The 14,082-nt window shown below is 38.4% G+C and overlaps 1 protein-coding gene across 1 annotated transcript in view; it reads left to right on the top strand.

Moving 5' to 3' along the window:
- The window catches only part of LOC119779317, a 97,776-nt gene that overhangs the window by 37,961 nt on the left and 45,733 nt on the right, over positions 1-14,082 (top strand). The window contains exon 3 of the mRNA XM_038278919.1: positions 8,816-8,955. Coding sequence (XP_038134847.1) covers positions 8,816-8,955 — 140 coding nt within the window. The remainder of the gene's footprint in view (positions 1-8,815; positions 8,956-14,082) is intronic.

Below are 14,082 nucleotides of genomic sequence, written 5' to 3'. Positions count from 1 at the left end.
AACAGTATAACAGTATCTTTAGAATGTGACTGTTTTATTCTTGTCTTGGATATTTCAGTTTGGACTTGGAACATTTTGTAAGAGTAATCATGTTTTTTTTTGTATTGGTTTTTTTTGTTAGGTATTCCTGTTTCTTCTAAATTACTGTTAGAATCTTAGGGGATTTGTGTCTGGTTGTTTATCTCATTTCCTTCTGTGTTGTGCCGTAATGTACAGACAACATAAGGAGGGTGTACTATACCTCTAAAAATCTGATTGCAGCAATAAGCTGCTGCCCCCTGTGGCCCTGAGGATTATGTAGGTATAAGAAATGGATAGATGGAATGTTTAGCAGATTATATCAACTATATAGGCCTTACAGTGCATCCACCCCTAGTGATACCTAGTGATAATACCACCAGTTTTAATAGAACTTAAACATTTGTCTGTATTTCAGTTTGTTTTTTTAATGATTATTTAGCCATTTCTATAAATTAGCATTCTGCTACATTTTCCTATTGTTATAATAATGTGTAGATGTGTCAGTCACTCTCTTATTTGCACTAAATAACTCTCACTCATTATAGATTAGTTCTAGAGCTATTATTGGAAGGGCCAGGAGCAAGGTTGGCTTTTGGTAAAACAGCTTTAATTATAAAAGGTTGAGAATTATTCAAAACGAAGGCACTCTTTTTTTTTTTACCTTTATATATATATATATGTATTTTATATACAATTATGAGTTTTAAAAATATTAATCAATATGAAATTATTAGCTTTTCAGCTGAAGATACTGTAGCAAAGCAAAGTGTTTAAATATGTCAGCTCAGAGTAGTAATTTATTACAAAAATTAGAGGCTTTGGATGATAAAGAAGCATAAGCAAAAGCATCCCTATTGATTTTAGGACTTCTTCCCTCTTTAGACAGATATTTACTCTTGCGAGGTGTGTTTTAAGAAGGTTTTTTTTAAATCCAAAGGTCATTCTTAGACACGTTGTAAGAGATTTCCACATGCACGTAAATAATGTATTTCCGACTGTTTCCTTTTCATTATCTGCTTTTTAGACCGGTTAAATAATAATCTTGTGGTGCCCTTATCCAAAAAACTGCTCTATTCCAATACCTGTCAGCGAACAGTATAATCAGCTGGCAGTCAGTGACGAAATCGACCGCAAGGAAAATTGGCTTTATGAACACATAGAACTGCTTTAAATGTCGCTCAATAAGGGTGAACCTTGATAGTGTTTCATGCAGCAATAGTTAACATTGGCACGGTTGAATGAGGGAACATCAGCTGCTGTTAATGTGGTTTGCGTGTGTTTGCTGAAGCTTATGAGAGTTATGCTGTACACATGGAGAAGGCAGATGGTGGGGACAGATTTTCTATTCTCAGATATCCATTTTCTTTACAGCTTCTTATAGGCATCTGCTCCAATAGGGCATACCTTGTGTGTGTGTTTTTTTTTCTAATGAAATACGAAATCCCCAGTGCTGAGACACAGAAAATAAATGTAAGCGTTGCATATTTCATGTAGATGAATCGAAATAGGATGGTGTGTGGTACGTCCTGGCAGATGGGGGATGCTGAGGGTTGACACCATGAGACCCTTTCTGAGAGGTTCCGAGGTTAACCTGCCTCGATGCTTGCATCCCCAACAAAAACTTCCCATTTGCCAAGTCCTTATATCTGGAGGGGCACTTCTGACTCTCCATCTGTTACCATCTGTGCCTTTGCTGTCCCAATTCTACTGTGGCAAGGAAAGCCATTCAGAACTGTGATCAGAGAGAAGCCCTAAAACTGTATGGTGCAAAGCGAACAGTAAATGCTCCTTCTATGGTCGTGGTGAACAGCTTCCCTGTCAGGTGGGGGAATACATTGCTTCCTTTGGATCCGTCTGACATCCTACCTCTTTAGTCTGAGCTCCATTTTTTAAAAACTTTATTCTATTCAGGGTTTTGTCATAATTTCAGGAAATAAGGGCAAAATGACGTGCATACGGGCATATAACGCATGTGATCGAGATGTGCCTACACAAAGTGCCATGAGTATTTCTACTCTGTCAACCTTGTTGCATTTTTCCCTTCACAGCAATACAACTTAATCTGTTTTATTTGAATAGAGTTAATGGAAAATGAAGCATGATTTTCCCTTTTTTTTGGAACATCTAAAAAAGTGCGATGAGTTTCTGTGTTTGGCCTCCAGTACTCTAATATCCCCTATATGAAATCTGCATGAAACAACCACCTTTACAAGTCACCTTTCTGTGCAAACAATTTACATAAACAAAAAGCATCAGGAAGACCAAAAACACAGCAGAGAGGTTCGGTTGTAGGGAAGATTGAAGGAGACTTTTTCAACCAGGACATGATTTGTGTTGTGCCAGATTCAGCTTATTAGCGCTAGCACTAGCCCTGCTAATTAAAAGAAACAGAGCACCAATGCAGACACGTGTCTCGTTGGACAAAACCTTCACATCCAGAGAGCAGCTAGTGAAGCTCTACCCTGTAAAAGATCTCAGCATACAAAGCGACAGCATTTGTAAGCTTGTTCCATATAATTTCCTCCATCTGGCTTCCTGGTCTTTCTGGATGATGGCCGGAGGACCCAGTTTCTATAAGCTACACTTGTACTTTATTCCTAGGAACCCTAGTTGCAAAGAAATGGTTGTGAACAGACCTTATTCATTTACAAAAATGTCCTAGTCAAAGTCAAGATGTTAATCCAATAGAAATACAAAGTATTTAAAATTTTCTGTTAATGGTTCTTTGTAGAGAGGAATAGGTAAACACTAGGGATGCACGATATAATCGGCCCCCTATCGGTATCGGCCTGTATCGGCCTTAAAACTGAGTATCGGACATCGGCCACCCTACCGATATTTAACCCGATATTTGATCAGCTTCTGAGTTTCTAAAGTCTAAAAAAAAAAAATAATAATACTACTTCTTCTTCTTCCTCAAAAACTTATTTTTTACAGACTTAAAAACTTCTAAAGACGAGGGAAGAAATATTGATACTTTAAAATATCACAATATCTTCATATGCTGATATATTGCCATTTAAAAACACCATATCAATCTCTTTTACTAATGAAATATTGCTATATGTCATCGTTATGCTACGAAATCCCCCAAAAATTCACGAAATGTTGCCATATTTTTATATGTTGATATATTGACGCTATATCGATCTATTTTACTAACAAAATCTCACAAGAATTAGCAAAATATCACGAGAGTTTGTAACAGAACGATGAAATGTCACGAGATTTTGAAAGTAAAATAGATCGATACCGCGTTTTTAAAAATCAATTTGATATGAGCATATGAAAATATATTTGAGTATATTATTTTTCAAAGTGTCAGAAATGGATAACAAAACTGATATTTTCAATGACTACTTATTTTTGTCCAGCTTTAACATCGGTATCGATATCGGTTATCGGCTACATGAGTTTTAAAATATCGGCATATCGGATATCGGCCAAAATCCTAATATCGTGCATCCCTAGTAAACACGCCATTCAGCAGAAACACTAAACTAGCAGTTACCAAAGACGTTGGCACAGGGGGCTAAATACAAAAGCACTTCACACTTTTAAAGTTTATATACGGTACTATTTTATCCTATTTTTCTTCCAGTTCCCACTTATGTGTTACTTTGCATCACTCTGTTGCAGAGGTTCCCTTTAACGCACTGCAGTTTTAGTTGTGAATACTTAATACTTACTAGGTGTGAATACTTACTCCGAAGACTGCATGTGCACATCATAGCGCCGGGAATCTAAAAGCGGTAGTCTAGAGTCAAGTGTAATATAGGCAGCAGGCGACTCTTTGTCAGACAAATTGTCAGTCTTTTTCTTGAGGTGCAAATTTTTTGTGAGTACCATTCATGTTTGGCCTTCCAGAAAACCAGAAGACTGTGTCACCTCCCTTCACAAGGACTAAGACACGCACACAGCCATGCACACACCTTCCCCTTCTTGCCCCTTCGATCCGACAGTGTGCAGCAACACGAAACAGCATGCCCCTCAGCTCTTTAGTTTTCCAAATACAGCACACTTGCTCTACTCGATCTGAACCCACAGCACGTAGCACACAAGTTACGCCACCTTCTCGACACTTTCATTCCCTATGCAAGCCCTACTTTTTCTCAGGATCTGTCTGTGCGTGAGCCTTAAAAATTTGTGTGTCATTTGGGGGCAAAAGGCACACTAGATGTAAAGAGACAAAATGGCACAGAGCATCTGGTTAGAGCTCATCTGAGGGAGCTGCGCTGAATTGGGCCGATTGTGTTTAAAATGCAAGTGGAGCAGCATGTATTTTGCATTACATTACAGAGTGTATGAGTCAGGAAGATCAAGTGAGAATATACAAATGTGAGTAGACTGTAGATACAGCAGGGGGGTTGGTTTGAACAGCAGCAATTATCACAGCGGAAACTTTTCTTGTTTGTCTACTGGTCATCTTTTTATACAGTGTCACAATAAATTCTGGATGTATGTGTCTCAGTATGGCTGGTTCATGCACACCAGTCTGGTTGACGTTGTATTAATCACCTTTATTTACCATTCAGTTTAAACATTATTACATTTGTGCTTGGATTTCAGTCCATCTCTTAGGAAACAGTGAACAGCTTTTGGGGGTTAGAGGTCCTGCTCAGGGACCAGCATGCTCAGAGAGCTCAAAGACAGTTGAGCTTTGACAATTTTGCAGCCTCTCCAAGATAAAAATGCAATCTCTCCAACCACTGCCTACAAACTAGAAGTCTCAAAAGCCTGCTTCCATGTTAAATTTCATGTTTTTTTTTTTAAATGACAACAGATACTTTACAAACCTTTCTTCTTCTGGAACCAAAAACAAAACAAAGGCGTATTTGCATATTTGCTTCAGCCTTGATGCATACAGTAAGTGTGCACAGAACGCTCTTAAACTAATGGTTGAATTTAATTATTAGTCATTTTAGGTTCATGCCTCTCAGCTCTTCTGATGAATTCGTTGAACCAGAATTTAACTTGGCTGTCCAGTGATATTTTCTTATTGCATCTTTTACTCAAAGGCACTAGTATGAAATTTCAGTCTCGAGGTTATGCTCTAGGGTTAAAGTGCTGTGGCTTTTAGGTGTGTCTTTGCTTTAACACAACTAAATAATTTTACTGGTTCATTATAAGGAGTCTAGAGCTGTTTACAGCTTGCTGAGTAGGTAGTTAAGCCATTTCATTCAGGTGTCCAAAAGTTACAGGATAGCAGTCCTCTGGAACTTGAGTTATACACCTCTATTCTTAGTAGTAATTTCGAAGTGTTCAATAAATATGTAACTTATAAAACGGCATTAGTTAGGAGAAGTGTCCAATAGGTTCCAAGACCACAGAGCCTTAAACTGGAGGTGTATTTTCCAAAAATAATGAAACTACACGATGGAAATCGACCATTCAGGTTATCAAGTGGCTGACAGTAACACTAAAGCAGTTGGAGTAATTTGCTCTAAGTACTCATTGTGTGGGATAGGTGACTGTATCATGGTCTCAATAAGTAAAGCTCGAACAGTTTGGTCAGAATGTCAAAAGAGGATTGGCACTAGCCTGGTAAGCCACATTCAACTTATATACCAGGAGTGAACTAACAGGGTCAGCAGAAAAAGGCAAGAACAAATCGGATGTTATGTAAAAAGCCAGATAGCCCTGCTCAAGGTAAAACATGGTAATGGCAGGATCATGTTGTGGGAGGAACTTTCTTCAGACTAAACAAAGGTTTTGTTAACAAGAAACAAACATGAACAGTAGCAGTCAGTGTTGTCCTAAACTGCTGTCTGCTAAAAAAAAATTGGAATATAAATTTAGAAAGCTTCCAAAAGGGCACACACGTAATAAATACTTATACGAGCAGTCATATTTAAGAAACAGACACTTAAACTACTCTCCATGTGTATTTTAAAAGTTGTATGCATGCAGATTTAATAGCCAGAGGCTCCCATTATATACAAGCATAATTGCATGCTCCTTCGCTTTACCTCTGGGTTGCTTTCCACGTGCCCAGAGCCTCTCTCGTACTCCTACGTGGATCTGTTTCTGCGCAATCTGGAAAGTCGTCATTGTGATTGGCTCATTTTCAGGAAATTCTTCCTCTTGAGACAATACGGTTTTCTTCCTGGTTGTGGCTAGTAAAATTTAGCAAATCATCTTCAGGCTTATATATGTTCTCCTCAGGAGGAGAATTTTGAGTTCATACTGTATGCAACAGCCATCTTTGTCGCAACTTGACATTTTTAAATACACAATGCTGCTCATAAAATAAGAAAATGCTTGACAGCAGAGGCATACTGATTGTAAATGTCAGGGTTGGTTGTGGTTTGGAGGACCCAAATGCAGAGGCAGAGAGGCTGAGGTAAATACTTGTAGTTTTAATGATGAAAATGGTTAACAAAGGCAGGAATCCAAAAATCCAACTAAAAATGTAACAGACCAGAACCATGGAGACATAAAGGGAAAACACGTACAAGGAGCCAGGGAGAGACGAGGTGAGATGACAACAGCGACGACAGGACCACCAACAACAAGAAACCAACAAGGAGTGACTGCAGAGGGAGTGTATATGTAGCTGACTGAGACAATGGCAGGGCTAACGAGCTGACAAGGAGCAGGTGTGAGGAGACAACGAGGGAGCCAAGTGGGAAGGGAACACACACAAGAGGGCAACAGAGGAAAACAACAGAAAAACCTGAGAACTAACATAAATCTAGAAACTACAACAAAAAAGGAATTAAACCAATACGAAGAACACATTCATGACGTTGTTAAACAAAGTTTTTATGATGACTTTACTGAAATCTTTAGGAGAACAGTGATTGGCCTGAAGATGCTTTGCAGACGTTACTGACAACAAACAGGAAGAGAACCATAATAGAGGTGGAATTTTCTAAAAAGTAGCCAATTACAGATAGTTCACTTTATCAGATTGCTTCCATTCCCAAAGTGATAAAATATTCTTACACAAGTAGGTTAGAATCTAAAAGCACATAAAAAGTAAAAACCAGAGACCAAAACTAGTTGATGGTATCACCTGTTTGTGAATGATATAGCTGGTGTAAAAAAACTAAAGAAATAAAACAGGTTCCGAATTGGTGAAGTTTTGCAAACAGAGACGGAACATTACTACCAAGTCAGGATGCGGTGTTCTGATAGACATCTACGACTAAATTTAAATCAGACTGGATTTAAATCAGAATATTCTTTGACTTGTTATAAGTTTAAGGGTGTTATGCCTTTCTTATATTTTTTCCTCATTCCTTGCTTTTGTTTGAGACGAATTGAACAGAATGTTTGTCACACTAGAGGTGAAAAAAACCGGGGAATTATTTCTTATGATCTGTATTATATAATTCTGGAATTTTATCAGGGGGGATGTGTCCTCTTCAATTATCTACTGGATGAGAGGAGAGAATCTCAATGAGACCCAGATTTAGCGTTCCTTTGCTTGGAGACTGTAATGACTGAGGAATCATCAAGCCCTCCCCCTTCTTTTGAGAATAGTGGCCTCATGAATAAGTGAGAGGGTTGCATATCCAAGACACGCACTTGCATTTGATTTTTTTTTTCCCCCGTATACAGAAGCCCTTTAATTTTCTCTGTTTTTATTATGCTCCCTCTTTGATTTTCCTTCTGGAAAATATGTGGATGGGAGAAGAAATTCCCTATGGTTTGATATGGCATGGTTGGAAATAGAGTCAGTTTTGGGTGGAATAAGCTAATTTTGGTGTAACGCAGTCTTGGACTAGAGCCTGAGAGTTGCTGTCGGGGATGTTCTACCTTGTCAACTTCATGTGCATGGATTAACCAGCTTCTTAAGTGTGCTTCTAAGTGATGTACTGGATGGTATTGTGACCTAGATTTGAGCGAGAGAGATACCAAGGTAAAAACTGTTCAAATGCTCTAACATGGTAACCTTGATTTGAAATCTCACTGTCACCTTGTGTGATAACCCGCATAGGTTATAAAGGTTTAGTATACATTTTAGATGTAGAAGATAGCGCCCTAGGCTCACCTCACCATAATCAAACTGATGTGTCTGTAGACAGCGTAGTGACAAAATGAGAAAGGTGTCAGTGTCAAAGAGATGTCAGGGCGTCTGCAAAGACGCAATAGCTATTCACGAACGAGGAAGGGAGGGAGAGGAGGGTAGGGGGATGTCAGTGGAAAGCCTTAGGCCATCCAGCCTTACACTTGTGACAGCCCTCCCTTCCTACCACACTACTGCCACCACCCAGCATCCGTCTCATGGGGAGGGCTTCGGCGAATTGTGGGCAAGCGCTGGACCGAGATAATTCCTCTCAATAGGATCCAGTCAAGCTGGTTTGTCACCAGCAATAGCACCCATGGGAACCACAGGCATGGGTGCAGCAGAGGAGTGAGCTCTCCCCTAATCCATCCCAGCTCTCTTCTGCTTTTTTTTGGTATTGTTTTTGAATGCCTCACAGAGTGGTATAATAGCTCATGGTAGAGTTGTTAGCGTTCCTGACATTTTTCCATTTCGTCCACCGGCTTTGCCCAACTTCATTCCAATTTCAGGTTCAATCTTCTCTTCGTCTTCTCTCGACGCATTTAATTTGCTATTCATTCAGCATTTCCTATTCCATAAATATTTATACAGAGATGACACATACACACACACATACACACACATACATGCGCTATGGTAGCTCTGACAAGGGGTGATAACTGAAAGATATCAAAACTGAACTGAACTCACACATCCTAATTTCCAGTATCCACCCTTAGTTTTATTTTATGATCTTTGTCACCTGTGTTTTATTCATTTTTTCTTACCGTTTCAATGCAGGTCAGGACCGAACAGAGGCGGGGCTTATTAAGCGTTTCCACGGAGATGGAGTGCGCTACAAGGCCAAGCTGATTGGAATTGATGAGGTGACAGCCGCGCGAGGGGACAAGCTGTGCCAAGACTCCATGATGAAGCTGAAGGTGAATGGCTCTTTAAGGTTTCCTGTCTTTGTCTCGCCCAGTCTGTGTTTGTGTGTGTACTTCGTTATGGTGTTTATAACCGTTTTTGGTACATTTACTAACCTTCTGAGGACCAACAGGCCTTGTGGGGACCAAAGGCTGCTGTTAATTGTTTTATGTTAGGGAGTGAGTTTAGAGGTACAGGGTCTATTCATTTTAGGTTAAGGTTAAAGTTAGGAATATACTGGTAATGGTTAGGGTAAATGTCAGGGTTAGGCATAAATGCGGTAGCTAAAATGAATGTAAGTCTATGTAAGGTCCTAATATGGATAGAAATATAAATCTCAGTGTGTGCGTGTCCTGATGTCATTGAGGTTCTTCTCATCATTTGCTCTGATTTGGAAAAGGCTTGCTCGAGCATGACTGTATTGTCTTCTGAGTGAGTCATGGGAGCTGTCCTCTCCTGTGTGACTCACTGAGACTGTATAAATGACCTGCCGGAACAAAGGGAGAACCAACCACATCATTTCATGGCTCTGCTTGATGTTAAAAAAAATATATAACTACTCGAAAACTACTGAGGGGTTCGTTTGGCACCAAATCATGGCATCCTTTCAATCCATTGCTCTTCTTGTAAGCTGTTATACCTTTAATATAGCTCAAAGCACTTTGGATTAATTCACACAGATTTTTTTTTTTTGTGACCTGAGAGGCAAACCGTCATCTTAACCCAAGATGCTTTAGGCTGCATAAGACATAAGTAGAAAATTTTCCCCCAACTTACCCCCAATTAGTCTGTCTCCTCTGTGTTTTCTCGTGTCACTCACTGACTGCTATTTTTACAACAAAGTCCATGCTGTTACACTTGTGGCACATGTGCAAACTGCGATAACATGACCCAGATAATGTAGCAGACTAGTGTTCTTTGCAGAACGTTGCAAGTGAATCAGGTCAAATTCAGCCCTATGGTAAGAGGTGGAAAAAAAAATCTGGGTGCAAGATGTGCATTTTCTTTAAATATATGATAAATTTACATTTAGCAGCGCAAATAATTCCCCTTTTTCTAAGCTGCATTTCCAGATGTATTGAAAGTGAATACAACAGAGAAAGTTGCACCAGATTTTTGAGTGAAGGCTTCATAAAATCACTAGTAGTTGACCTAATTGGTTGACCTAATAAAATAAACTTAATGTTTAGGGGGCCAGCTACCTAAATAATGTTCCAGATGGTTCCTTGGCACCCCATATAGTATCTGTTAGATAAATGTTTTCACAGAAAGAAAGCAGGTGGTTTTAGGTTTGTTTTATGCTTCATGGCTTCTGCCCGGCCCGGATTATACGTACCTTGGAAAATTTATAACTACCACCACAGATTTGCCTGAGAAAATAAGATCTCCTCCTTGCAGGTGTTCACAAATATTAGCTTTTACAGACATAATGGGGTTTGGACCATTAGCTCATGGAGATCTATAAATTATGAACATATCTAAAAATTACAGAAGAAGGCAACACAACTATTTTGAAAACAACTATTTTCTACTTCTACATGTAGTGTAGTGTTGTAAGCTTGCTGTCGGTAGACACTGCCTCCTAGAGACTACCAAAATGTTGAGTATGGCTTAAACAAGCAATGTGGAATATAAATCGTGCAAATGTTTTTTAACTTTCTTTTAACTTAATTTACAGTTGGTAACATACTGTATCACACATAATGAGCAACATTACAATATTGGTGGTATTCTATGAAGCAAGACATAGATGTACCTTCCAGACCTTGCAGACCACATTTGACCTCACTATTATGAGTTGTTGCTGCTTATGGTGTCTATATCCTAGTTACCATAAAATGACGGGTCCCTACAGGCAATACATATATATATAATATAAGAGCTAAAACAAATAATCACATTAATCCTTATCAATCATTCACTAATTTAGTGATTATTACAATTTTTATAAATAAATGTATAGAATTTGCAGTGGATAGCACTGCTGCATTGCAGAAAGAAGGTTCTGGGTTTGATTCCCGGCTCAGGGTCTTTCTGCATGGAGTTTGCATGTTCTCCCTGAGCATGCGTGGGTTCTCTCTCCGGGTACTCCAGCTTCCTCCCACAGTCCAAAAACATGACTGTTAGGTTAATTGGCTTCTCTAAAGTCCCCTTGGGTGGAAGTGTGTGGTGAATGGTTGTTTTTCTCTGTGTTGCCCTGCGATGGACCGGCGACCTATCTAGGTTGTACCCCGCCTCTCGCCTATTGACTGCTGAAGAGGCACCAGCACCCCTTGCGACACCACTCGGGATAAGCGTGCTAGAAAATGGATGGATGGATGTATAGAATTTATTTAGAAAAATATATATAAAATTGTAAAAAAAAAAACTATATAAACATTTTACATTTAAGATAAGATACATTTTTTCTTTCTGTCAATATGCTCTATGCAAAGGTCCTTAATATGTCCTATGTTTTAGTTTCACCTGGTTTAATCGTGTTAAAAATCAACCTCTATATATATATATATATATATATATAGAGAGAGAGAGAGAGAGAGAGAGAGAGAGAGAGAGAGAGAGAGAGAGAGAGAGAGAGAGAGAGAGACAGAGAGATAGATACATATAAATAAACCACCAACCAACTGGTCAGAGCAGGCTATGCGTCATCAATCAGTTTCTCACTGCATCTTTTGAATCTTTAAATTTTCACATGGCAGCAGGATATCATAAATGCACAGGATATGAAGCTACACGTTTCAATCAAATTGTTTCCAGATAGCGTTAACGGAAATGCTGGAACAACTCATTAAATGCATCAAAATGGAAAAAAAACACAGAAAATTAAAGAATATTCACAGAATTCTAACATGTTGAAAAATATAACCTGCCTTAGTTCACCAATAGAAGTGAAGAATTCCTGGAAAAGATTATGCTCTCTAATCATATCATCAGTCATCTCTAAATAATCAATACAGAAAAAGACTGGACAGTATTGGCATCCAGGACCGGTGGGAATACAGTATTGAGTGAAATGTGGAAATCACACTTGGGGCTTCCCTAAAGCATTTCTTAAAGGGAACTGTTAAAGCAGTCATTCTTTTTTTTCAATAGGGGTTATTTATAAAGGAGCTGTCAATATTTGAACTTCATTGAATAATTCTTACAGGATCTTTACTTTGATTAAAGGAGATTCATTGTCTGTTTTTCAAACAGCATTTTAAGCATTTTTTCTCTTGTAAACATATTCATTGGCAACATATGTTCAATCAGTGAAAAAGGGAAGTTATTTTCAAATAGCTCTGATATATGTAATAATGTTAATAGTGTTTACTTCAACAGCTCTCATTTCTAAGAACTAAGGTGTTCTTACATGGTCTTCCACAAGTCGATTGCTGTTTTGGTCCTAATCTAAATGAATGACCATAAAACTAATAAACAGATGCAACTCCTGCTCATCTATTTTCTGATTGATCACCGTTTATGTATCCAATAATAGGTACATTATTCAAAATGATTTGAATGTTAGTTTGGCCCTAAAAACTTAATTTATAACACTAGTCAAGTTCTGTTATGAGCTTTGTCTTAAACTGATTTTTGCAGGAGACCCAGTTAATAAAAAATAAAAAGGATTTGTTTTAGGAAAACCAGAAATAATTCATACTGGTGGATATTACACCAGTTTGACCTTTATGTTATATGGAAAGAGGCAGCGTAATTTTTTTTTTTTACGGGGGGAGGGGCGATTTATAGAAAAGCTGCACATGAGCCTCTTTGTAGGTGGTTGGTTCGATAAATTGCCCTTACAAAGAAGTCACTTATGTTTGGCTTTTTTAAGTGTCTTCCCACTTGCTTTTCTGGAGCTTAAATGTGTGGGAAGCCCCAAAGGAGAGGCAGTATAGTCAGAAGGCAAATCTTCACCCATATCCCATCCCAGGAGATATGTCCAATTAAACAACTTTTTGCTGCCTTGATCTGACATTTCAGCAGTGCCCTCCATATAACTCCAGCAGTCACAAGCCAGAAGCCAGTTACACTCAATGGAGCAGTCGATACAGACCTGCTATTATCTGGACAGGGGATAGAGGAGGGAACAGGTCCGTATTGAGCTGCCTCTTGCTGCCATTGGGACTAATCTACAGAATGGAAAAGCCGATGGCTGACTGACAACACCCTTCAGCTCTTGTGACCAACCCCCCCCCTCCCTTTTTTTCCATGCATCTCTCTCCAATTGCTTACTCAGCTCTCAATCCTTTTTTATGTCTAATATCTCACCAGATGACTCAAAGAGTCAAATGCTTGGAAGGTTTTCATTTTGGAAAACCAGTCATTACATCACTGGTTTTCCAAAATGGAAACATTCCATGCAATGCATGAGTATTCATACCTTTTAAATTGTTTTTTTTGTTTTTTATGCATGATAGTTTTATGAATGTTTTCCTACTGAACATCTAAAAAGTGTGGCACTTATTCCAGTCATTCCTAAATCTCTGCCAGGTTTGGATATCTAAAGTTTAAGATGTTCTTTAGCTCTGGGTTTGCTTTGCTCCAAACCTCCTATCAGCTGCATATATGGAGTTATTGTCCAGACAGGAAGTTACATTTTTACCTCATCTCAAGTTTTTTGTTCCTGTAACAGCCATTTTTTTTTTAGCTTCATTCATCTCTGAACAGCTTCTGCATCTCTACTGAAGAAAAGCATTTCCTAAAGCTTTGTAGTTTTAGTTTATCTCCTTGTTGTTTGACTTTTGTCTAAGAGGTCCAATTTTTTTTCAACCTGATCGGGGGGTGGGGGCTTCGGGGGGATCTTTGTTATGCTCTAAAGTTGATTTATATACACTGGAAAAACGATCTAGAAATTTGTAAAATTGTCTTAAATTAAGGGTATTTACCCTTAATTTGAGGAGGTAAATGAGATTATTTGCCAATGAGTATTTCTACTCTTAAAATAAGATAATTAGAAAAAATGCACTTGAAATAAGACAATGCAATTGTGTTTTCTTATTTTAAATGTAAATTGTCTTGTTCCATTGGCAAAATGTCTCTTTTACGTCCTCAATCCAAGAACAAATGCACTTATTTTAAGAATAAATGACTTATCTAGATTTCTATCAACTTCTTTTGCATTTCTGAAGATCATTTGATTTTATTTAGTGGACATG

This window comes from Cyprinodon tularosa, unplaced genomic scaffold (genome assembly GCF_016077235.1).
Source record: "Cyprinodon tularosa strain WSP-4 unplaced genomic scaffold, ASM1607723v1 ctg145, whole genome shotgun sequence".
Lineage (NCBI taxonomy): Eukaryota > Metazoa > Chordata > Actinopteri > Cyprinodontiformes > Cyprinodontidae > Cyprinodon > Cyprinodon tularosa.
Note: the sequence above shows the minus strand (reverse complement) of the source record. Positions and strands in the feature narration are given on the sequence as shown.